At 39.7% G+C, this 24,179-nt stretch overlaps 1 protein-coding gene across 1 annotated transcript in view; it reads right to left on the reverse strand.

The window, feature by feature from the left end:
- Positions 1 to 972: 972 nt before the first annotated feature.
- Positions 973 to 24,179, reverse strand: part of ppp1r7 (protein phosphatase 1, regulatory (inhibitor) subunit 7) — a 29,945-nt gene continuing 6,738 nt past the window's right edge. Inside the window, exons 3-10 of the mRNA XM_052018024.1 lie at positions 18,474 to 18,529; positions 17,167 to 17,232; positions 14,002 to 14,132; positions 13,070 to 13,232; positions 11,649 to 11,765; positions 10,954 to 11,058; positions 9,158 to 9,244; positions 973 to 1,461 (exon numbers count right to left, since the gene is read on the reverse strand). Of these exons, the coding sequence (XP_051873984.1) occupies positions 1,258 to 1,461; positions 9,158 to 9,244; positions 10,954 to 11,058; positions 11,649 to 11,765; positions 13,070 to 13,232; positions 14,002 to 14,132; positions 17,167 to 17,232; positions 18,474 to 18,529 (929 nt within the window). The 3' untranslated portion in view covers positions 973 to 1,257. The remainder of the gene's footprint in view (positions 1,462 to 9,157; positions 9,245 to 10,953; positions 11,059 to 11,648; positions 11,766 to 13,069; positions 13,233 to 14,001; positions 14,133 to 17,166; positions 17,233 to 18,473; positions 18,530 to 24,179) is intronic.

The raw sequence follows: 24,179 nt of genomic DNA on the forward strand, positions 1-24,179 counted from the left end.
GGCTAAAATAATTGGCTCCAAAAACAACCACAACCACCTTCCTTTAAGTATACCAGGCACTGTTCTCAATGACTGATATAACAAAAGCACCTTAAGATGATATGGTCAAATGCTGCCTTCGTGCCAGGTGATCACTCTTGCCCACCTCTGGAACACAGTTGTCTTGACCATGCTTGGGCTAAGACTGTAATGAAATCTGGAACCAAATGCTGCTGAGAGAGACCACTCAGTAATTGGCAAGTCCCACATGATAGTATTGTTGAAAATCTTCCACTTTCCTGATGTCTGAGAGTAGACTTGGGCAATAATTAGAGTGAATTGGATTTATCCTGTGTCTTGTGAACATGATATATCTGGACAATTTTCCACACTTTGAATTAGATTGCCCATGCTGTAGATATTACTGAAAGGCCTTGTAAGAAGGCAGCTAGTTTTGATGCACGTCTTCAGTACTATGGTCAGGATGTTGTCCGGGCTAATAGCCTTTGTGGTAATCAGCACTTAGCCATTTCTTGATATCAAGTTCAGCAAATTAAATTCACCAAAGACGGTTTCTCAGATGGTGGGTCCCTCAGGAGAACACGATGGATCATTCACTGGAGATGGAAGCCAATGTTTCAGATTGGTCTTTTGCACTTCGAGCCACAACTGACAATGGGAATGTTCATGGGACCTTATCCTCTGCTTAGCTGTTTGCCCATCAACATTCACAAATGGATGTGGCAGTACTGTGTGGGGCTCCGACTGGATTTGTTGTTCAAAGATCCTCTGTAATGACATGTAGTCCCAACAGCATTTGTAGCTTGCTAGCACATCACTGGCAATCCACTATAGTGTGCACTTCTGCCTATTTTCCAAAGTACCTGAATAAAGTCCCACTTGAAATAATAACACAATGCATCAAAATAAACCACCAAAATCACACTGAAAGGGACAGGTGGATTTTCACGGAATTGCAGACTGTACAATTAGTAAAGTCCATACATTTCAGTGCTTTTAATGTTCATTCCTTACAAAAAAATCAAACACAGACACATTTTGTCCTCACAAGCAAAGGATGATGTTATGGATCAGGTGAGATGCTGTGCAAGGCTGCAGCATACAAGTTGAATCAATCAAAACACAGGAGCACGTTCATCAGAAAGGAGTCAATAACAAAATCATGCACTGGATTGTTTAGCTATAATTTAGTATCTTTTTATCAAATACCTTTAGAGCATCAGTCAAATAAAACATGTGGAGCTTTCCCCAAATGAGTCAGGCATGAGAAGGAGCTCCCAGTTTCAGAATGCGGATAAAGGTTGCATCAATCTGTCGCACAGAGGGAAGGGACAAAATTACTTTGCGCCGATAATGTGGGTCCTTTTGCAGCGGGTTACCCTCAAGATAGACCGTCTGTAGCTCTTTGGCATTCTTCAGCTCATCGAGGTCACTCCAGTGCTCAATTAAATTATCATTCATCTGAAAATTCAAGGGAGGGAAAATTTTCAAACACCAGACAGGCAAACAACCTCCGGCAACAATTTTAGTTTTAAAAAGTCTAACTATATCTCGTCTCCTTCACGAATTTAAATATATCATCGAAGGAAACCATGGGATCCACATATGGCTCCATGTCCTCAGGCAGTATCTCTTCCCCCTTTCAAAACCACTTTCCAAGATCCATTTGGAACTGAAGGAAAAAATATGATTAATAATTCTGAAAAGAGAGCAAACTAATTAGTCAGAAATTGTGCAAAAGGCACTACATGTTAAAGGGAAAAACTACAATAGGGAAAGAAAAGTGTGAAAAACCTTGGAGCATGATAGGTTGGGGTGGCTGGCTAAAATAGGTGTCCATATACAAAATCAAGGATTACAAGGAACAAAGATATTACACATTCAGCTTGGTGTGACGTATTGCTGCGACATAGCTCTAAGATGGTCAGGACTGGGAGAAAAATGGGGAATCACCTAGACCTCAGGAAAGATAACACAGAGGAGATCTGAGGTTGACCTTTTTCCCTCCAGAGTGGCAAGCACCTGGAATTCACTGCTCAAGAGAGTGATGTAAGCAGAGTCGCTGACAAGAGTCTAGACGAGCACTTAAATCGCCTAGGCAAAGAAAGCCACGGGCCAAGAGCTGGAAGATGGGATTAACGTGGATGGATGCCTACTTGTCAGTGTGGATGTGGTGGGCTGAAGGGCCCATTTCCATGCTGTATGAATCTACTGTTCTACAGTGGAAGGGGAAGAATCACCTTCATGATTAAGGATGAAAACATTTTAAAGATGAGAATGTAGGTGGGCTGTGAAAACTGAGTAAAATTAAGAAATCAAATAGGACTCAAAACTCTGGAAAGAGTATAGACTTTGTGATGGCAACTGTAATACAATATAAAGTATAAATGAAAATATTAAACATAATTAAAATAAATTATATTTAAGTTGGGAGTTTTAACTTATAAAAATTGAGATAAGTAGTGTAGCTCGTGTCAGAAAGGTACTGCATTTCTATAGTGCCATTTAGGATAACCTGCAACAAAATGCATAAACCAACAAAGTGACAACCATTTCAGATTTTATCATCACTGAATGAGCATTTAGTCAACAGCCTAAATTGATATTTAAAATCAATAATATGATCGAGTTTATTATATTTGAAAATGTGCAGCATAAAACAGTGACAATGGTTCTAGACTTAGAGAAGACTGCCTACCATGTGATAAAGTCTGCACACAAAATAAGTGGGCAAATATGTTAATGGCAAAAAGACAGATGTAGACATTCAAAGAATCGGATTCAGAACCAGGTTATCCCACAAAATAGCTTTTACTTGCCAGAGAGGGAAAAGGTAGCCACTGACAAGAAGGGTCAACAAAGATCTCAAAGATGAAAACATTCAAAAGGGAAACTGAGTTTTTTTTAAGGTAACTAAGGAGATTGATGAAGGCAGGGCAGATGTTATCTAAATGGACTTTAGTAAGGCATTTGACAAAGTCCCACATGGAAGGCTGGAAGGTTAAGGCACAAAGAATCCAAGGTGAAATGGCCAAACTGGATCCAAAATTGACAATAATAGGAGGCAGAGGGTAGTGGTGGAAGGGTATTTTTCTGATGGAAATGTGTGATTAGTGTACCACAGGGATTGGTGCTGGGACCTTTGCTATATATGACTTGGATGCGTCACAAGAATTGGTGGTGTTGTGGACAGCAAAGAAGCTTATCTACGACTACAGCAGGATATAGATCAGATGGAAAATTGCACAGAGCATTGGCAGATGGAATTTAATCTCAACAAGTGCAAGGTGATACATTTTTAGAAGAAGGGGTAGGATATATACAATCGTAGTGCACGAAGGAATGTTGATGAACAAAGAGAGATCTAGGGGTCCAATTCCTGGTTCCCTGAAAGTGGTAACATGGGTTGATAGAGTGGTGAAGGCAGCATATGGCAATGCTTGCCTTCATAGATCAGGGCATAAAATACAACAGGTGGGATGTTATGTTGCAACTTTACAAAACACTGATTATGTCACACTTGGAGAACTGTGTGCATTTCTGGTCACCACACGATAGGAAGGATGAGATTGCACTGGAGAGAGTGCAGCGGACATTAACCAGTTTGTTGCTTGGACTGGAGGACTTCAATTATGGGGAAAGAATAGATAGGCTGAGTTTGTTTTCCCTGGAGTGAAGGACCCTGAGGGGTGACCTGTTGGAAATATACAAGATCATCAGAGGCAGAGACGGTAGATAGAATCTTTTCCTGTGGTAGGGGTATCAAAAACATGAGGGCATAGGATTAAGATGAGAGGAAGGACTTTCAAAAAGGAGCTAAGGGGCAAATTTTTTTTATACACACGGAGTAGTTGATATTTGGAATGTGTTGCCAGAGGAGGTGGTAGAATCAAATACAATTACTATGTTTAAGGAGCATTTAGACAGTCATTTAAATATGCAAGGCATAGAATGATATGGACCCTGGTGAATAGGGGAACTACAAAGAACAATGGGCAACAAAACAGATAATGAAAGCATGCTTGAAAAGGAACTTTCCTTGGGATATTGAAATCAACAAAATCTTTTACAATTTTAGCAGGGGTGTCGTGGGATTTGTTTAAAACGCAACAGTGATGTCGTAAATTAAAAGAAAATGGCAGACATGTCAAAGTATTTGTCCATTATTTTGCAGCAATCTTTACAATACAGGAAAAGGATACCATGCCAGACATCCTGTTGGAACTAATGTTGCGTGCCCTTCCCTGATTCACAACATTAAGTAAAATAATACAAGTAACAGCAAAGAGCAACAAACTCATAGCACCATACGATTTCTATCCCATTTTAAAAGTGAGAACATTGGAAAATTCTTGAGACATCAGTAAAGTTCTCTTGATTGGTGAACTTCTTTAATAAGTTTCACTCAGCTCTAACAAAAATGAGTATGCAAAACCTGAAAATTAAGACCAGTCAGCTTAACAGTGGGAAATCAGAAGAGCATATAATTAAGGCTAAAGTATTCAGCTGATCAGAAAGAACCAGTATGGATTTGTAAGGAGGAATGCTTGATGAATCTGATTGATTTTTTGTTTGAATTGACTATGGCACTGGACAGAAGAATGTTCAAGATTACTTATCTGAACTTCCCAAATGCATTTGAGAGATTCCTACAGACTACAGAACTGAAGGAAGATTGAGCTAGTTGGCAGACTAGCTGGTCAACATGGGACAGAATAGCAATAGTACTCAAATTGTCAGGAAATGATTGGTGGAGTCCCACAAAGATGCCTACAAAACAATTATTCAACATGTTTATAAACAGGAAGGAGAAGAGAGGCAGAGCAGAGGGGGTTGGGCAGTGCCGAAAAGGGATGATGCTGATAAACTACTTTTGTTGGTCAGGGCATTATCAAAAATTTAGAGCCAGATCTTTCAGGAGAGAAATTTAAAAAATCTTTTTCAAGCAAAGGAAGATAAATATTTGGGGCTCTCATCTGCACATAACTGATGCCAGTCGAATTGTTAATTTTAAAATCTGGGATGCTTGTGAAGAAAATGTATTAAGGATTTTGAGACTATGTTAAGTTTATGAAGTTTGGTCGTAAATCAGTCATGATCCCACTGAATAAAGAATTAAGGTTGGAAGAGACTAAACGGCCTACTTCCATTCTAACGCTGTGTCATCTCCTGACTATGAGTCAGTACCTTCCCTGCCAACTCAGTCTATGCAACCAAAGCTCATTGTTCAAGTTCCTCCATTTTGATTGCCCCCTGGCCCATTAACAGGTGCAGACCTGATGAATAAAGAATATCCAAATTTCACTGATTGTAGTGCATTATCCATCCTTAGCCTTGTCTCCAGTGTTTGATGATCTCTAACACATCACCTTTCAGTGTTTATATCTGATGGACTGTCATTCCATTCCTATTCCAACTAAATGACTAAACTTCTCCAAATATAAGCTCATCTAATCGTTCCCCCAAAGATCCCCCCTAGGAACCTTACTCTTCTGTAATGGTCATGTTGAACTTAAACATGAAACAGTGGTATCCTGTTCAAACAGGAGCCGATATCCACAGCAATACCAACATCACTAACTCTGCATGCTCTGCTGCTACTAAAATTGCTCTCCCCATGTTTTTAATTATCCATAAAGTGAATGCTTAAGTTCTTCTTTCCAATTATTGTTCTGCTAAAAGTTGGTCAGAACAAAGGTAGTTTTCCTGGAGACACAAGAGACTGCAGATACTGGAATCTGGAGCAACACACAAGACCATAAGACACAGAAGCAAAATTAGACCATTCGGCCCATTGAGTCTGCTCTGCCATTCAATCGCGGCTGATTTATTATTCCCTCTCAACCCCATACTCCTGCCTTCTCCCTGTAACCTTTGACACCCTTACTAATCAAGAACCTATCAACCTCTGCTTTAAGTATACCCAATGATTCGGCCTCCACAGCCATCTGTGGCAATCAATTCCACAGATTCACCACCCTTTGGCTAAAGAAATTCCTCCTCATCTCTGTTCTAAACGGACATACTTTTATTCTGAGGCTGTGCCCTCTGGTCCAGGACTCTCCCACTACTGGAAACATCCTCTCCACATCCACTCTATACAGGCCTTTCAATATTTGGTAGGTTTCAATGAGATTGCCCCTCACCGTTCCAAACTCCAGCAAGTACAGGCCTACAGCCATCAAACGCTCCTCATATGTTAACCCTTTCATCCCTGGCATCATTCTCAGAAACCTCTTCCGGACTCTCTCCAACACCAGCACATCCCTCCTCTTAGATATGGGGCCCAGAACTGCTCACAATACTACATATGTGGTCTGACCAATGCCTTATAAAGCCTCAGCATTACATCCTTGCTTTTATATGCTAGTCATCTCGAAATGAATGCTGACATTGCATTTGCCTTCCTTACTACCGACTCAACCTGCAAGTTAACCTTTAGGGAATCCTGCACTAGGACTCCCAAGTCCCTTTGGACCTCCGATTTCTGAATTCTCTCCCCATTTAGAAAATAGTGTACGCTTTTATTCCTTCTACCAAAGTGCATGACCATACATTTCCCTACACTGTACTCCATCTGCCACTTCTTTGCCCATTCTCCCAACCTGTCCAAGTCCTTCTGCAGACTCCCTGCTTCCTCAACACTACTTGTGCCTTCACCTATCTCTGTATCATCTGCAAACTTGGCCACGCAGCCATCAATTCCGTCATCCAGATCATTAACATATAACATGAAAAGTAGCGGACCCAACGCCGACCCCTGGGGTATTGGTATTGGTTTATTATTGTCACTTGTACCGAGGTACAGTGAAGAACTTGTCTTACAAACCGATCTTACAGGTCAATTCATTACACAGTGCAGTTACATCAAGTTAGTACAGAGTGCATTGATGTAGTACAGGTAAAAAAATAACAGTACAGAGTAAAGTGTCACAGCTACAGAGAAAGTGCAGTGCAATAAGGTGCAAGGTCACAACAAGGTAGATCGTGAGGTCATAGTCCATCTCATTGTATAAGGGAACTGTTCAATAGTCTTATCACGGTGGGGTAGAAGCCGTCCTTAAGTCTGGTGGTACGTGCCCTCAGGCACCTGTATCTTCTACCCGATGGAACAGTAGAGCCATCAGTGACTCGTGGAATGCCACTAATCACTAGCAGCCAATCAGAAAAGGCCCCCTTTATTCCCACTCATTGCCTTCTGCCAGTCAGCTAATCTTCTATCCATGCTATAACACCATGGGCTCCTATCTTGTTCAGCAGCCTCATGTGCAGCACCTTGTCAAAGTCCTTCTAAAAATCCAAGTAAACAACATCCACCGACTCTCCTTTATCGATCCTGCTTGTTACTTCCTCAAAGAATTCCAACAGATTTGTAAGGCAAGATCTCCCCTTAAGGAAACCATGCTGACTTTGGCCTATTTTATCATTTGCTTCCAAGTACCCTGAAACCTCATCCTTAATAATGGACTCTAACATCTTACCAACTGCTGAAGTCAGGCTAACCGGCCTATAATTTCCTGTCTTTTGCCTCCTCCCTTCTTAAAGAGTGGAGTGACATTTGCAATTTTCCAGTCCTCTGGAACCATTCCCGATTCTAGTGATTCTTGAAAGCTCACTACTAATACCTCCACCATTTCTTCAGCTACCTCTTTCAGAACACTAGGGTGCAGTCCGTCCGGTCCAGGTGACCTATCCACCTTCAGATCTTTCAGCTTTCCAAGCAGCTTCTCCTTAGTGACAGCGACTATACTCACTTCTGCCCTCTGACTCTCTCGAACTTCTGGCATGTTGCTGGTGTCTTCCACAGTGAAGACTGATGCGAAATACTTATTCAGTTCATCTGCCATTTCTTTGTTCCCCATCACTACTTCTCCAGTGTCATTTTCCAGCGGTCCAATGTCCAGTCTTGTCTCTCTTTTACTATTTATATATATCTGGAAAAACTTTTGGTATCCTCTTTTATATTATTAGCTAGCTTACCTTCATATTTCATCTGTTCTCTCTTTACTGCTTTTTTTTTTGGTTGCTTTCTATTGGTTTTTAAAAGCTTCCCAATCCTCTAGCTTCCCGCTAGTTTTTCCAATATTGTATGTCCTCTCTTTTGCTTTTATGCTGTCTTTGATTTCCCTTGTCAGCCACAGTTGCCTCTTCCTCCCTTTAGAATGCTGCTTCTTCTTTGGGATGAAACGATCCTGTGCCTTCTGAACTACACCCAGAAGCTCCTGCTATTGCTTCTATATCGTCAACCCTGCTAGGGTCTCCTTCCAATAACTTTGGCCAGTTCCTCTCTCATGCTGGAGGAACTCAGTGGGTCAAATAGTAGCTATGGAGGGAAATGGACAGTCGACATTTTGGGTCGAGACCCTTTATCTGGACTGGCCTTCATCAGAACACTTATCCTGTCCAGTACCAATCTCTACACACACTTTTGTACGATCAACACAATTTATTTTCAAATAGTCCCATAGCTTTCTCCATCTTAACAAACTCCTCCAGGATTGTATTCCCCTCAATATAATTTTGTGCTCCTACACTTCTTACACTCTACATTTGCTGAGCCTCACCCTAAAAATAATTTCTAAGAACTCTGTTTGCTCCACTCTTCTTCACAAGCCTTTTCTGATAATCAGAATCATACAACATTGGTGCCCATTTCAGCAATCATTTCTTTGATAGACCACCAATTGATTATGTATTTTAATCACTTCTCTTGCTGACTGTGACCATTTTCCCAACACATTTCAGTCAAGCGACTTTATTTTTTTTCTTTTTAAACATTAGTAAATTGTAAGTTGCTGTTTTCTGAATACCTCGAGACAGTTTTACGTTCACAGTCCTATGCCATTAACCGCATTCTTTCCATAAAGCATATTTTTCTTGCCATACAAGTTTAATCTTACTTGCTCTTGAATGTTGCCATCATTCCCTTATTCAACATTGTCTATATTACAAAATTACTGAACTTGTACACAGATACAAATGTTTTTACCAATTCCTCCCCCCACCCAACACCCTCCCCACCCCCAATTTTAAAATGGTGCTATGTATTAAAATTGATTTCAATGACAGATCTGTTCCTCTAGCATCAGAAAATTAATCTGGACAGATACCCATGAAAACTGTATTTCTGATTAGAAGTTTGTTTTAATAAACCTACCCAGAACTCCTGAAGTTCTGTCAAGTGACTTATATTTTCAATCTTCTTGATCCGGTTGTTTGCTATATCCAGCGTTGTTAATTTTTTCTGAAATAGACAGGTCATAACAAGATTAAATGGGAACAGCAGTTGAGCTTCAGAGACTAGAGTAACGTGGGCTTGATTATTACAGTTTTCACAGACAGCATAAGAAGATGGTGTTGCAACAAAGCAGTAAAACCACTAGTTTTCATTACATTTGAAAACCAACTAATATGCACCACACTGTGTGACACTATGTCATGAAAATGCTTTGAAAAACAGCCATTATTTTATTATCCAGTACCATGTTTGTCTGAGGTTACTAATTAAATGTGCACTATAGAATTCTGTGATAGTATGTCATTTAATGAACAATAAAAAAGTTCCACAGAACTGTGGGAATCCAGAAAGTAACTAATTTCACAGTCTGAGCTTCAGTTGAGCTTACACCCAGAGTTGAGTCAAAATCTATTATCTCTTCCGCTGTAATCATGAGAGAGGTTCCTCCTGGTGGTTTCAATCTTGCTAATGGATGTAATCCAACAGCAATAACTTTAAAACAGATTATTTTTCAGAATCAGATAGCTATGTAGTGCTTGGAAGTTTTGTTGATTGCCCAACTCACAATGTTCCCTAAATGTGAATTGATATAAGCCTGGTGATGTGATTATCAGTGCTCAGCATAGGATTTCTTTGGCAAGACAGACACATAAGAAACCATTGTCAGTGGAAGTTACAAATCTTGCTCCTCGAAAGTCCATTTACTTTAATTTGCTGGAGATAGTCTGTCTTTTGTGGAAGCATAATCCATATACCAATGCTTGGAGGGCTTCTGTTGCCAGAGCCAAGCCTCATAGATCTATAAGTGCGCATAAGAATTCCATTGGAGCACAAATAGCCCATGCTTTCCCAACTACCACACAGGGCACGGACTGCAAATTCACCCATTTCAAATAACAGATTAACTAAGTTACCAGATCATTGCTTTGTGATTAGTATCAATAATTGGATTGAGATTATGTACCAGATCTTTGTGCACAATTGCAGGGGAAAAGTCTTAAAACGCAATCACTTGACTCAGGTAAACTACAGATCATGGGATTAAACTAGTAACCTCGTCCCAATTATAACATTATACATTAAATTTGGTACCCTGAGCATTCAAGTTGTTAAAATAAATTAATATTTTTCTCACATTTCATTGTTCTATTTCCTTATGACACAGAACGAGACCATTCAGCCCACAATGGGTTCAAGAGTAATTATATCTATCCCATTTGCCATACAGCAACCTATTCCTTTACACGTCCATGAACTCCCCCCATGAATCTCCTCCTATCCAACTGCACAAGGGGTAATATACAACCTGTTAACCTATCAACCAGCAGATCTTTGGGATGATGGAGGAGACAAGAGTACCTGGGGTAAACCCACACAGTCACAGGGAGAATATGCACACTCCACACAGACAGCAGCACAAATCAGGATCAGAGCCGAGAGGCAGTAGTATTATCTATTGTGCCACTGTGTCAGTTTTTGTAGGTGATATTGGAAATACTAAATATCACAGTGTGATACACAATGGCTGTTATTTTACATTAAGATTTACTATTAAAATACTGGAATGTAACTAGAATGTATAGTGGAATAACTATAAACTACTGCACCGTCTCTCTTAACAAAGATTTAGAACACTTTGGTTCCATCATTGATGAAGGATATAAGCAAACATCCAACAGGAGCACCAATAGAGAAAATCGGGGGCAGTGACTCACATTGTTCTCCAAGCCCTCTATCACCTCGATGCCATTGTGACTCAAGTAAAGCTCTTGTAAATTGACCAGGCTTTGCATCCCTTCTATCTTTGTCAATCGATTGCTCTGCAAGAAAAAAATGCATCAAAACCAAACATCAACACACATATATTAACAAATGCAGTCAGTAGGTAAGCTACTAAAACTTCATATCTAGTTAGCTTGTAGTCTGACGCACATAAACCAATCAATAGGTTTCTCTCAATGAAATTGCTTAGTTTTCCATTCAGGCGTACTTTGGAATCAATGTTAGACTTTTGTTTCATATGGTTATTCCACCTATTCAGCCACAGAAAACTTGAGCACAGACTTGAAACTGGCATTTCACTTCCCCACCTGATAAGCTACCTATGTGTGCTAAGCACCAGAGCAAAAGTTTGACTAGATGGAATGATGAAGCTTTCAAGCATCAAATACCAGTAAGCTGCTTCTTCACTAGTCACGCTAGCTGGTGCCACTGAATATGGCACTAGCTTTTAAAGTTAATAGAATTAAGCAAAAAGAACCCAACCACAACTCTATGATCACAATAGCAAGCTGAATCCCGATAACAATCACAGTCTGAGTATATCCAGCTACTGAAATAAAGAGTTGCTCTGCTCAGATTAGACTACAGACTGTCTAAGGAATTCAATTCCAATATGAAGTATGATTACCTGTATACTGAGAACAGTGAGATTCGTCAGCCCATCCAAGTTCTGTAATTTGGTGATCTTGTTTTTACCCAAAAACAAACTGTAAAGTTTCTTCAGATTTTCAATATTCTCTATAACCTGTCAAAACAAGATCTCATCACCACCTCCTCCATCACATCAATGCCAGTCAATGAATATCTTTCCCTTTCTTGCCATACTCAGTTCCTGGATATGGGGTTTATACAGTTTCCTAACACCCTTAATCTCCACACAAACCCTCAATCCATAATCCTGCAAGTAACTTAGTTTACATGATTACCACTTTATTACAGTAGGAGATAACGTGCAATGTTTTTGGGAATCTGTTTTAAGTGATTTCAAAGAATCACTGAAATGCAATAGGATCTCATGGAATTTCTTATGAAGGTTAAAGTAAGAAACAGTACGTCAGCCTCTTCTCAGGAAAGCTCCAGTGATGTTCAACTACCATCTGAGATTTTTGTGGAAACACTATTTTTTCATTAATTTAACCATGGCCATTGACAGCCATGTTGTTAAAAGGAAAACAGCAAGAAGAAAACCCCCTTTGACCAGGGTACTGTGATCAGGAGTAGAAACCATGCTAAATTTTACTACTTCTGGTTCCAAGGAGAGAGATCAAGGACAGGAGTCAACTTCTCCACCATACTGAATGAAAATAAAAGAAAACTGCAGACGCTAGAAACCTGAAATTAGAACAGAAAATGCATGAAAGACTCAGCAGGTCAGGCAGCATCAGTGGAAAATGAAACAGTTAATGTTTCAGGTTCAGGACCCTTCACCATACCATTTGAGAAAACAGGACAAATCAACTGGGAGTTAATCCTTCCTATTCCACAGTAATTACTAAAATCATAGAATGAGGACAGTGAATTTGACGTACTCGACACGGATTTTAGCAAAGCATTTGACAAAGCCCCACATGAAAGATTGATCAGAAATATAAAAACTACTGGGATCCAAAAGAAAGTAAAAAGCTTACTGCCATGTGAGAAAGAGGACTTTGCCAGGATGTGGAGTTGGTGTGGGTGTTCCCTGAGATGTACCACAGGAATTAGTCAACCTTCAACCTGCACAACTATATATGGTTATCAAACCAATGTTGAATAAAGTAGCAGTTTCTACAATTAGTGATTCTTGAATCCTTACCACAGAACTGGACTGAATGTTGGCGTTCCCACAACAACAACATCTGGTTACCTTTCCCTTGTATCTTTCACCGGAATTTAAAATCTGTACCAATGGTCCTTGAACCATTGTTTAGAGGAACACCTTCAATCCAGCCTATTTAAACACCAGTGATGATCTTGTTCACCTTTATTAAATATCCTCTTATCCTCCAGCATTAAGATCAAACTCTAGGGATTTAGAGCACGCTAATGACCATTCCAATATTCACTTACCCGAATGCGATTTGAGCCCAGCTCTAATATTTCCAATTGATCGAGGTGACCAATGTTTTCAATTTTTGTAATTTTGTTATTCACGAGGAAGAGCTTCTTCAGCTTGGTCAGGGACTCAAGAGCCTCGATTTTCCGCACAATATTGAATGAGAGATCTAAAACCCTGCAAGGAAGTAAAAGGAACCATGCAACTTCAGTTTTAATGCAAAATGAAGGTGTCAGACTAGGTCATCTGTCCCAAGGGTGAGACAACAAAATAGCAACACCAACACCGAGGACATCTTCAAGAGGCATTGCCTCAAGAAGGCCTGCATCCATCACAAAGGACCCTCACCACCTGGGACGTGCCCTCTTCTCATTACTACCATCAGGGAGGAGGTACAGGAGCCTGAGAATCCACATTCAACAATTCAGAAGCAGCTTCTTCCTCTCCACAATCAGATTTCTGAACCACCCATGAACCCGACCTTGTTACTTTTTTTTTGCAGTATTTATTTTTGTAATTTATAGTAATTTTGTGCCTTTGCACTGTACTGCTGCCACAAAACACCAAATTTCATTTCATATAAGTCAGTGATAATAAATCTGATTCTGATCAAGACAGCCTGTATGGTGTTGGTGAATGCTCAATGCTGATACAGAGAACACTATTTTCTTGAATTCAAATCAAAGATTACTGCTATCTGAAAAAGAGAATGTGCTGGGATGTGGAGTTGGTATGGGTGTTCCCAAGATGTACCACAGGAAATAGTCAACCTTCAACCTGCACAACTACTTACGGCTTTCAAACCAATGTCGAATACAGTAGCACCTTCTGCAATTAGTGATTCTTGGATTCTTACCACAGAACTGGACTCAATGTTGGCATTCCCACAACAATGACCTCAATGTTGGCATTCCCACAACAATGACAAAAATTTTTTAGTACTTACTCAAGGTCCTTCAATGCTTGAAGATTTTCTAATTGTTTGACCTGGTTGTCATATAGATCCAGTTCTTGAAGCATTATCAGCTGGTCGAGGTTCTCAATTGTCTTGATAAGATTCTGACGAAGGCACAGCACCTAGAATAAATCCAGAGACCAGGAGCTTATGAAACATTCCAAACATTATACTGTTCAATGTCAAAATTACATTTATTGCATACTAGAGATCACTTGTGTCCACTGCATGCGAACTAAAGTATAATGCTGAATGCAAAAGACAAATGACATGATCCACAGAAAGCAAGAGATGGGGCGGCACAAAAGTAGTATGAGAGACTTCCATATTTGGTTATACCTTTCACAGCCTCAAGTCATCCTAAAATCTAATGAAATACTTTAATGGGAGCTAGTTTTGTAATGGAGGAACCAGACAGCCAACATCTCCATAGCAATCTGCTACATTGCCAATGTGATAATGAACAGCATTTGTTTTCCTAATGTTGATCAAGGGTTATACATTGCCAGGATGGGTAATTGTTGAGTTGGCAATAACTCCCCAGCTCTTTTACAATAATACTAAGGGATCTTTTGTGTTCACCTGCCGATAGAGAGGACTCCATTTACAGTTCAATCTTAAGACAGTGCCTCCAACTGTGTCGAACTTCCTCAGTGGCACCCTAGATTTTTGCACTCAAACCTCCTGACTGGAACTTGAATCCGTGACTTTCCAATTCAAAGACCAGACTTCCAGCAACTGAACCACTGTTGAGATTTGCAAACTGTATTGGTGATGGCTGTGGAAAAAACATTCCAAGATTCCACAAGCCTTTCTTTCATTGTGCTATATACACTTTCAATCCTTTCTGAAGCAACTCAGTGAAAATGATAGCTGTCTCCTGAACTCACATAAATACCTTCTGTAACTGTCCAGTTAAACTTCAATGGTTAGAATCCCAACCATCATTCTATGGAAGACTGAAGGAATGGAAGATGTTTCAGAGGTACAATATGCAATTCCACTATTAATCATACATTTCTCAGTAATGATCAGCCTGAACAGAATATCTTCATAACTGAACATGTAGCATGTCCGATTTTGCTTCTCGTGATTAATTTTCAGGATGTAGCCTTTACAAGTAAAACATCTCAGTGGAAACGTACAAACATGAAAAATGTTGTACAAAGCCCTCCAATGAATCATCTTGCCCAAATGCTCAAACGATACAGTGAGAACCAGCAGATATTGGATAAGGTAATGTTCACACAGCAAGCCATGGGATATGATGAAAGCTAGGTGTCATATTTCAAGAATGCATGAAAATTTGATGGTTGAGTATCATAGAGCAGTTTGGTTGATGCTTAGTTTGAGTGATCAAGCTCAATTAGCAGAGAACAGCTTTTCAGATTCTGTACCTTACGAGCTCCCTCATCTATTGACAACCACGTTCTTTCATATTCCATATTTTGTGTTCAAAGGTACAAGATGCCCAAATTCTAATGTCATTATCAATTCCTGAAGACCATCTATTCTACAGGTATTTGCTTCATATCTATGTTTTTTTAAATCAAGATATAGTGACATAACTGTTAACCTCTGAAAACCTGAACCATTGACTGTTTTCTTTCTCCGCAGATATTGCCCAACCTGCCAAATATTTCCAGCATTTCATTTTCATTTCAGATATCCAGGCTCTCTCTATATTTAAGAACAAAGTCATTAAATCTAAACCTAGGTCATTCATTACTGGAGTCTTGAGCTGCACATTTCTCTTGCCAGTGACATCTGTTTACAGCACTTCATTCTAAAAGCACAAGACAAGCCATGCTTTCTTCTCATGATATTTAAAACCAGCCAGTATGACTTGGAAAATTTACTGTTAATCTTCAAGGATGTATTAAGCTTTAATGCCCCAAGATGACTCCAGGATATTCAATAATGAGCAATACAATAATTTAAATGCATTGCAAGTTCGACACTTCAAATTACAGTTTATGTTTTTTTCTGAATTAAACCTCTGTTTTGTAGGCCTTAAAACTATATCTATTTTCGGGTGGGAAAAGATTGGCATATATTTCTTGAATTATACATCAAATTTCCGCCTTATTCTTGCTGCGTGGAAAATTTTCCAGAGTGGTTTTTTATTGGACTCGAGTCGACTTCAGCTTCTGGCTATTGAACCATCAAGGTTTAAATCAGCATTCCTGAGCGATGACCTGTTCAAACAAAACAGACAGCAACAGATCCAAATTTGGAACCCATTCCTGGACCAGTGATGTGTAACATATACACAGTGAAAAAGGATGTCAACTGTATACATCAAAAACCACAGTTTAGCGAAATGCTAGCACAGTATTAGAGTTAATTTTTGATCTCAACCAAGGAACTTAACAGAAATCTATAAAAAGTCGACAGAGACATTGCATCCTAGAAAGACAGCAACAGGCAAGAAACTCAGCTGAAGAACAATCTCAATAAATTTTGTAAAAATATACATTTTGAATATATCAAATATATACCTGAGGTAGCAAATGCACACACAGAGAAATAGATCAGGTCACAATAGAATGGTGATGAACTCCAAAGAGTAGGTAGAGAGAGTTTTTTTTAAAAAGACAAAGCATGAGCTGAACTGCTGTTAGTTCCATTCTGGGGACACCTAATGGAAATCTTGAGTGTTGGAAGGCAATTGCACATTTTAATGCTATTTTGCACGGGAAAAACACAGAATTAAGGATTTCACTTCAACCTTTTCCAAACTGCCCTGGAAAAATAAAGATCAGGTGACCTAGGAAGCTGTGGTTAAAATATCACTGACAACTGGCATTTGCTTCCCTGATTCCTCAGGAGAAAAGCATCATCTCAGTCAAGATGCAATTCGTGCCATGCCAATGCCCTAACCATTTTCCACTTGCTCTATGAATGGAATACTGCTGGGGAAGACACCAAGCAGACATTGGATGGGGGAGAAAACAAAAAGAGATGACAAGAATCCTAAAACAGGGATAAAAGTCAAGCACATCCATTTAGGGATTTTATGATCAGAAATCATGAGGATCTTTCCCATTGCATCATGACGCAGCACCCACAGGATACCATGATAGTAAAAACTTAATACACACAAGTGACAAAAGAATCAACAATTTCTACACTTCCACTGTCAGCTAATCTCACCTTCACTTTCTTCAGTACATCAAGTCCTTCTATTTTCCCAATTCTGCAGTGGTTAAGGTCAACATCCTGGAAAACCACAAAATTAAGTACATTAAAGGGAATAAAGTTGTTCACAAATCAAGACAATGCCAAACTACTCACATAAAAACACAAGTGGAATAGAATAAGGACCTGCTTTCAAATCACACCTCACTAAATCTCAAGTTGGGCTACAGGGGAGGTCATATCCTGAACTGAGCCAGGATACAGATAATGCAGAATCCAGTCAAGTCCAGCTTTAAAACAGCACTAAGCAGGATTTTTGAGTCATGGTCCAAGCAATACTTGAAACTAAAATACAATGTCCATGACCCATTTTTAAAAATTATACACTTTAATAGGAATATGTATAGATCACATTCAGTTACTCTTAGAGCTAAGAGACTTGAAAATCACCAGTATCAATGCATCTTAACTGAACAGAAATTACTTAATAAACTACATTAATTAGTTGACTATTGTGTTGTTTTTGTGATGCAGTGCAGTATTGAGAAGGGACATTTGGTGCAAAAAGAAATGTCAGCTAATGAAGTACTTTGGTACGTACAGACAAAACCAGCTAAGTACCTGCTCAGTCAGGTTACTTGATGCATTGAGCAACATTAAAAGTAATTCTAGATACACGAGAATTATGTGGTCCTGGAATTTACAGCACATTAGAGACTGACAATTTGCTTGAAAGTCATGGACAAAGTGTTGCGAACAGGGAATCTTCAAGAATGGGCTTTACAAGATTGGGGTAGGTTCATTTATCACTTTGGGAGACTTTGACTGTTGCTATAGGCAGTGGATGCCTTTGTAGGCTCCAAGCTATAAACAAAATTACCTCCCCAGAAAATATTACTTTGAATGGAATGGCAATTTTAACTTGTGAACTAAAATCTGATGTTAATCTATTCACTGAAACAGCAAAACAAGCAAGATGACACATTGCCACTGTCATAGTTCAAACTTGAAGATTCCTAGGGATTTGATTTTGTCAGTGAGAGTGAACAGAAGTGCCACTGTGAACAGGTCAGAACTGGCCATATGCTGTGAAGTATGTTGGAGTTCAAATAGGTTAACAGAGGGGAATAGTTAGCTTTGCAATTGAGATCCACACAAGAGTAGGGAGTGCACCAAGATGACCAATGTGCTTTCCCACCCACATGAAGAACAGTGTACTACTTTATCGGCACTGGCACTCTAATAACACTGTGACTGTACATCAATTGCAACCTATATTTTTGGTCCTTGGCAAATTGAAGCTCCTTCAAGAAGCCCCTTACCTCTGCTTCTGGATCTAAAATGATGGTGTCAATATCAACTGGTGTGTCTGGTTCTCCTGAAATAGAAATGAGTTTTTTTATTTTAAACTGTTCGGATCAATATTCACCATTATTGCTGTTCTGAAGTACACACCCAAAGGCAGTGCAATCCCCTTCAAGTAAAGTTTAAGAGAGAGACACTGAATCAGAGCGTTCACAATATTGGTGCCATATTTAACCAAGAGATGAACTTTTGGCCACGTATCTACTCCATTATTTCGACCCTTCTACTTGACTTCAATTCTTGCTCGAGCTCCTCTGCTCTTGAAACCCTCATCCATAATTCTGTTCATCTAGAATTGACTATTCCACTGCATTTCTGGCCAGCCTCCCATACTCTATAGTCAGGAAACTCAAAGTAATTAGAAACACCGCTACCATTTCGACTTTCACCAAATCTTGTACACTTTTCAGCTTTCATTTGTCTCTCTCTGATAACCCTTTAATTTTAAAATCCTCAAGCTTATTTTCAAATCCCTGTCACCTTCCCCCAACCAAGACTTCACCACTCCAGCTTCATGATCCCCTCCAGCCCTACAATCTTGTGGATTGACAATTCTGTGTCCTCGAAATCTCCTCAAGGGGTCATTATAACTTCAGTTACCAAGGGCCTACGCTTTTAAATTCCCTTACCACCAATCTAGAATGGCACTCCAGTGTAATACTGCCCACTCCATGAAGTTTTCTTCCAGATGAAACACTGAACTTGAAGAGAAAGAATGGGAGTTATTCTTTGGCCAATATTTATTCCTCACACAATACTAATTTTAAAAACACTACTGGAGGGTCTTAAGTGCAAGCTGTGTGCAACTTGTCATTTCCTGCATTATGCATTGACTACACTCAATAGTATTTTATTGACTGAAGTGTTTTAGTACACACTAAAAGAAACAAATTCCACTATTAAATACAAGCACACCTTTCTTCTTAAAATCAAAATTCTTTGACCCTTGGGCTGACTTACATGGCTAATTGTCAAATTTTGTTTGGTGATGATGAGCGTTTGTCGGCTCTTGGACTGTACTCACTGGAGTACAGAAGAATGAGAGGGGACCTCATAGCGACATTTAAAATGTTGATAGGAAAGGACAGAGTAGATGTGGCTAGGATGTTTCCCTTGGTGGGTGAGTCCAGGACCAGAGGGCACAATTTTAGAATTAGAGGGTACAGTTTCAAAACAGAGATGAGGAGAAATTTTTTTAGCCAGAGGGTGGTGAATTTGTGGAACTCCTTGCCACGTACAGCAGTGGAGGCCAGATCAGTGGGGGCATTCAAGGAGGAGATAGATAGATAGATATCTAAATAGTCAGGGTATCAAGGGATATGGGGATAAGGCCGGAAATTGGGATTAGAATAGGTTTTTTTCCCCCATTTCTCATTTCTTTTTCCCTTTTCCTTGGAGCAGACTCAATGGGCCGAATGGCCTGCTTCTGCTCCCTTGTCTTGTGATCTTGTGAAACCATCTATATCCCTTTGTAGACTCCTTATGTCCTCTTCACAACTTATTTTTATACCCATGATTGGTGCCTTCATCCATGTCATTTATAAAAATTGGAAAAAGTCAAGGCTGCAGCATCAATCCTTGTGGCACAACACTGATTACATCTGCCAACCAGCAGATGACCCATTTAGGCCTAGTCTTTTTTCCTATTACCCAGCCAATCTTACACTCATGCCATTGTCCTACATGATGACCTTTTATTTTGTGCAGTAACCATTGATATAGCACCTTATCGAATGCCATCTGAAAATGTAACTACAATAGAATTAAAAGGTTCCTTTTATCATATCATATATGGCTTCTTCAAACAACTCCAAAAAATGGGTCAACAATGATTTCCCAATCTTAAATTCACGTTGACTCTGCTAAATTACCGTGAATTTTCAAATTCACATTGATTCTGCCTCAATTACCTCGGATTTTTCTAAGTACCTGTTATAGCTCTGAAATAATAATAGCTTCTAACATTTCCCCAATGATGGACGTTAAGCTAACCATCCTGTAGATTCCTGCTTTATGACTCCTTTCCTTTTGAAAAACATTTGCTATTTTTGAATCCAATGGTACCTCCTCCAGATCTGGGAAATGTGGAAAGTTAAAATAGCAAACACATCAACTATCTCACTAGCTACATCTTTAAAGATCCTGGGACGAAGTCCATCACAATCCGGAGAATTGTCAGCCCACAGCTCCAACAATTTGTTCAGTACCACTAGCATGGCAATTGCAATTTTCCCCAAATTCTTCCCTTCCTTCCAATTCTTGATTGATAGTTAATTCTGGGATGTTTCATGCCTTCCCTATTGTAAAGATCTGCCATCTCTTTGCTTTCAGTTACTAATGTCCCAGGCTCACTTTATACAAGACAATGATCACTTTGTTAACTTTTCTTTTTCACTTATAAAAATATTTTTTATAATGAAGCACCTTGGAACTTTTAATTGCATTAAGCTACTGAAAATTATTGCATGAATCCTAAATATCTTTCACTTTGTTTGCATATTTGACTGTTCTGAATGCCTGCACTCTTTCTTCCACAATGTACCTCACCTTTTACAATGTTCTGATCATTTAACCCATTAGCTCATTCTGCAAGCTGCCTTCTCTTTTTCCATTTCTCTGTTTGTAATCCCAGATTTCAAGCATGTGAATTAAAAAAAACTGGCATTGTAAAATTCTGAAAATGTTCCTTTTTTTCATGCTTCCTAAGGGTTAAATTTACAAAGGCTTTTGGGCACTTATTCTGATCTATCTATCCCAGGTTTCAAACACTTCCATTTTCTCCAACCTATTCAACATTATCACTTTATGGAATATAAAAGTAGGAAAGTTTTGTCACAACTGCACAGGATGTTGGTGAGACCACAGCTGATGAGAAGTCATCTCTATATTTAAGGAAGGATACACTTGTATCAGAAGTTGTGCAGAGGAAGTTGACAAGGTTGATTCCTGCAGTTTAGATTCATTGTAGTGAGGAGGAATGAGAAGTGACCTTATTCAAGCATAAGATTCTGAGGGAATACTTCACCTTATGGAAGTGTCCAGAACTTGGGGCAGTGTAGTCAAAATAAGGGACAGCCCAGTTAATCTGAGATGAGGAGGAATTTCTTGAGGGTCATAAATCTCTGGAACTATACCCAAGTAGCTGTGGAGGTGGAGCCATTGAATATAGGCATTTTAAACTCTGACTCAAGGGATACAAGGACAGGGCAGCAAAATGATGTTGAGGTCCAGACTGGATCAGCTATGATCTTAAAAACCAAAAAATTGGAAATGCTGGAAACAGTAGGTATCTGTGGAAAGAGAGACAGAGTTAATAGAGAGAAATTAGAAGAGTTACAAAACAAATTAGTTTTAAGTTGCTGAGAGGATGGGGGATAATGCAGACCGGCCTGCTCCATGAAGCAATCATCCAATCTCCATTCAGTTTCTTCAAAGTAGAGGGGACCACGTTATGAACACTGAATGTAGTACACTGAATTGGAAGTGCAAATGAATCACTTCTCTAGGAAGGACAGTTTGGGTCCCTGGATGGTGGGAATGAACAGGTGAATGGGTAGTGTTGCATCTGCTGCAGGTTGCCTGGGGAAGTGCTGTGAAAAGGAAAGTGATTGGTGGAGATGGAAGAGCAGTCATTGAAGTTTCAAAGTGTAGTCACCTTGGAATGTTGAAAACAGAAGGAAGGAGAAGACGTGCCTGGTCGCGGAAGCTCATTGAAGGTAGCAAAAATTGTGAAGGGTGATCTACAAAATGTGGAGGCTGACGGGGCAGAAAGTGAAGGACCTAGGAACTCTATCCTTGCTCAGTTTGGGAAGAGAAGGAGAAATCAGAAGTGTGGGAAATAAATGTGTTCAATGGGTCTGTCAACTAACGCAGAGAGGAAGCAGGAAGGTATCTCAGAAACATAGAACATAACAGCACAGTACAGGCCCTTTGGCCCATGATGTTGTGCCGACATCTTATCCTACTCTTTGATCTATCTAACCCTTCCCTCCCACATAAACCTCTATTTTTCTATCATCCATGTGCCTATCTAAGTGTCTTAAATGTCCCCAATGTATCTGCCTCCACCACCTCTGCCGGCAGTGCGTTCTACCACCCACCACTCTCTGTGTAAAAAACTTACCTCTGATTCCCCCCCCCCCCCCCCCCAACATACCTTCCTCCAATCACCTTAAAATTATGCCCCCTTGTGTTAGCCATTTTCACCCTGGGAAAAAGTTTCTGTCTACTTGATCTATATCTCTTATCACCTTATATACCTCTAATCCTCCTTTGCTCCAAAGAGAAACGCCCGAGCTCGCTCAACCTATCCTCATAAGACTTGCTCTCCAATCCAGGCAGCATCTTGGTAAATCTCCTCTGTACCCTCCCTAAAGCTTCCACATACTTCCTATAATGAGGTGACCAGGACTGAATACTATAATCCCAAGTGTGGTCTAACCAGAGTTTTATAGAGCTGCAACATTACCTCACGGTTCTTGAACTCAATACCCTAACTAATGAAGGCCACCATATGCCTTCTTAACAACCCTATCATTGGTACCCCTCTTCCCTTTTTGATGGAGATCTATCAGCAACGCTGCGTTCACAGAGCTACAGCCATCATTAAGGACTTTCATCACCCTTCTCACGACCTGTTTTCCCTCCTGCCGTTGGGAAAGAGGTATAGGAGCATCTGCTCTAGATCTAGTAGGATGCTGAACAGTTTTTTTCCCCACAAGCAGTCAGGATCATAAATGGACTGTGTCCCCTTCCACTTCCACTGACAAGCTCTCCCTCCACACACACGTACATACTCAAATCAATAAAGAAACAGTTTGATAGATAGTTATCTGATACATTGAACTTCATCTCGAACTGAATAAGCACTTATTAATACATAAACGCACTTTAACAGATATGAATACATGGTGTTCATATGTTTTTAGTTTTGTTTTAGAGATGTTTTTATAGATTATTTTAGATATTTATCACTGTTCTTTTTGTTGCACTGATATGAGCTGGTGAGGAACAGTATTTTGTTTTTTTTGTGTATGTAAATACTCAGAGAAATGACAATAAAGTAAATCTTGAATCTTGAACCTGCGTGGCAACCTTGAGGGATCTATGGACGTGGACCCCAAGATCCCTCTGTTCCTCCACACTGCTAAGAATCCTGCCATTAACCTTTTATTCTGCCTTCAAATTTGATCTTCCAAAGTGTATCACTTTACACTTTTCCAGGTTGAACGCCATCTGCCACGTTTCAGCCCAGCTCTGCATCCTATCAATGTCCTGTTGTAACCTACAGCAACCTTCTACACTATCCACAACACCACCAACCTCCATGTCATCTGCAAACTTACTGTACTGGAAGTCTCATCAACAAAGCAGATATGATAGAGACAGAAGAACTTGGAGAATGAAACAGAATCCTCACAGGAGGTAGGATGGGAGGAAGAATAGCTGAGATGGCCGTGACAGTCCAGAGGTTAGAAGTTTGTTTCTAATCTATCCTAAGATTGAACGGAGACAGAAATCCAGAGTCAAAAAATGGACCACTGAAGATGAGAGCAGGATGGAAAGTAGGAGCAAAAATAATGTATGAATGCAGCATGCAACACAAATACAGTTGCCTTGTACCAGACAAAGAGTTGAGGGAGTAGGCTCAAGTTTTATTGGAA

This window comes from Pristis pectinata, chromosome 6 (assembly GCF_009764475.1).
Source record: "Pristis pectinata isolate sPriPec2 chromosome 6, sPriPec2.1.pri, whole genome shotgun sequence".
In the NCBI taxonomy this organism is placed as follows: Eukaryota; Metazoa; Chordata; class Chondrichthyes; order Rhinopristiformes; family Pristidae; genus Pristis; species Pristis pectinata.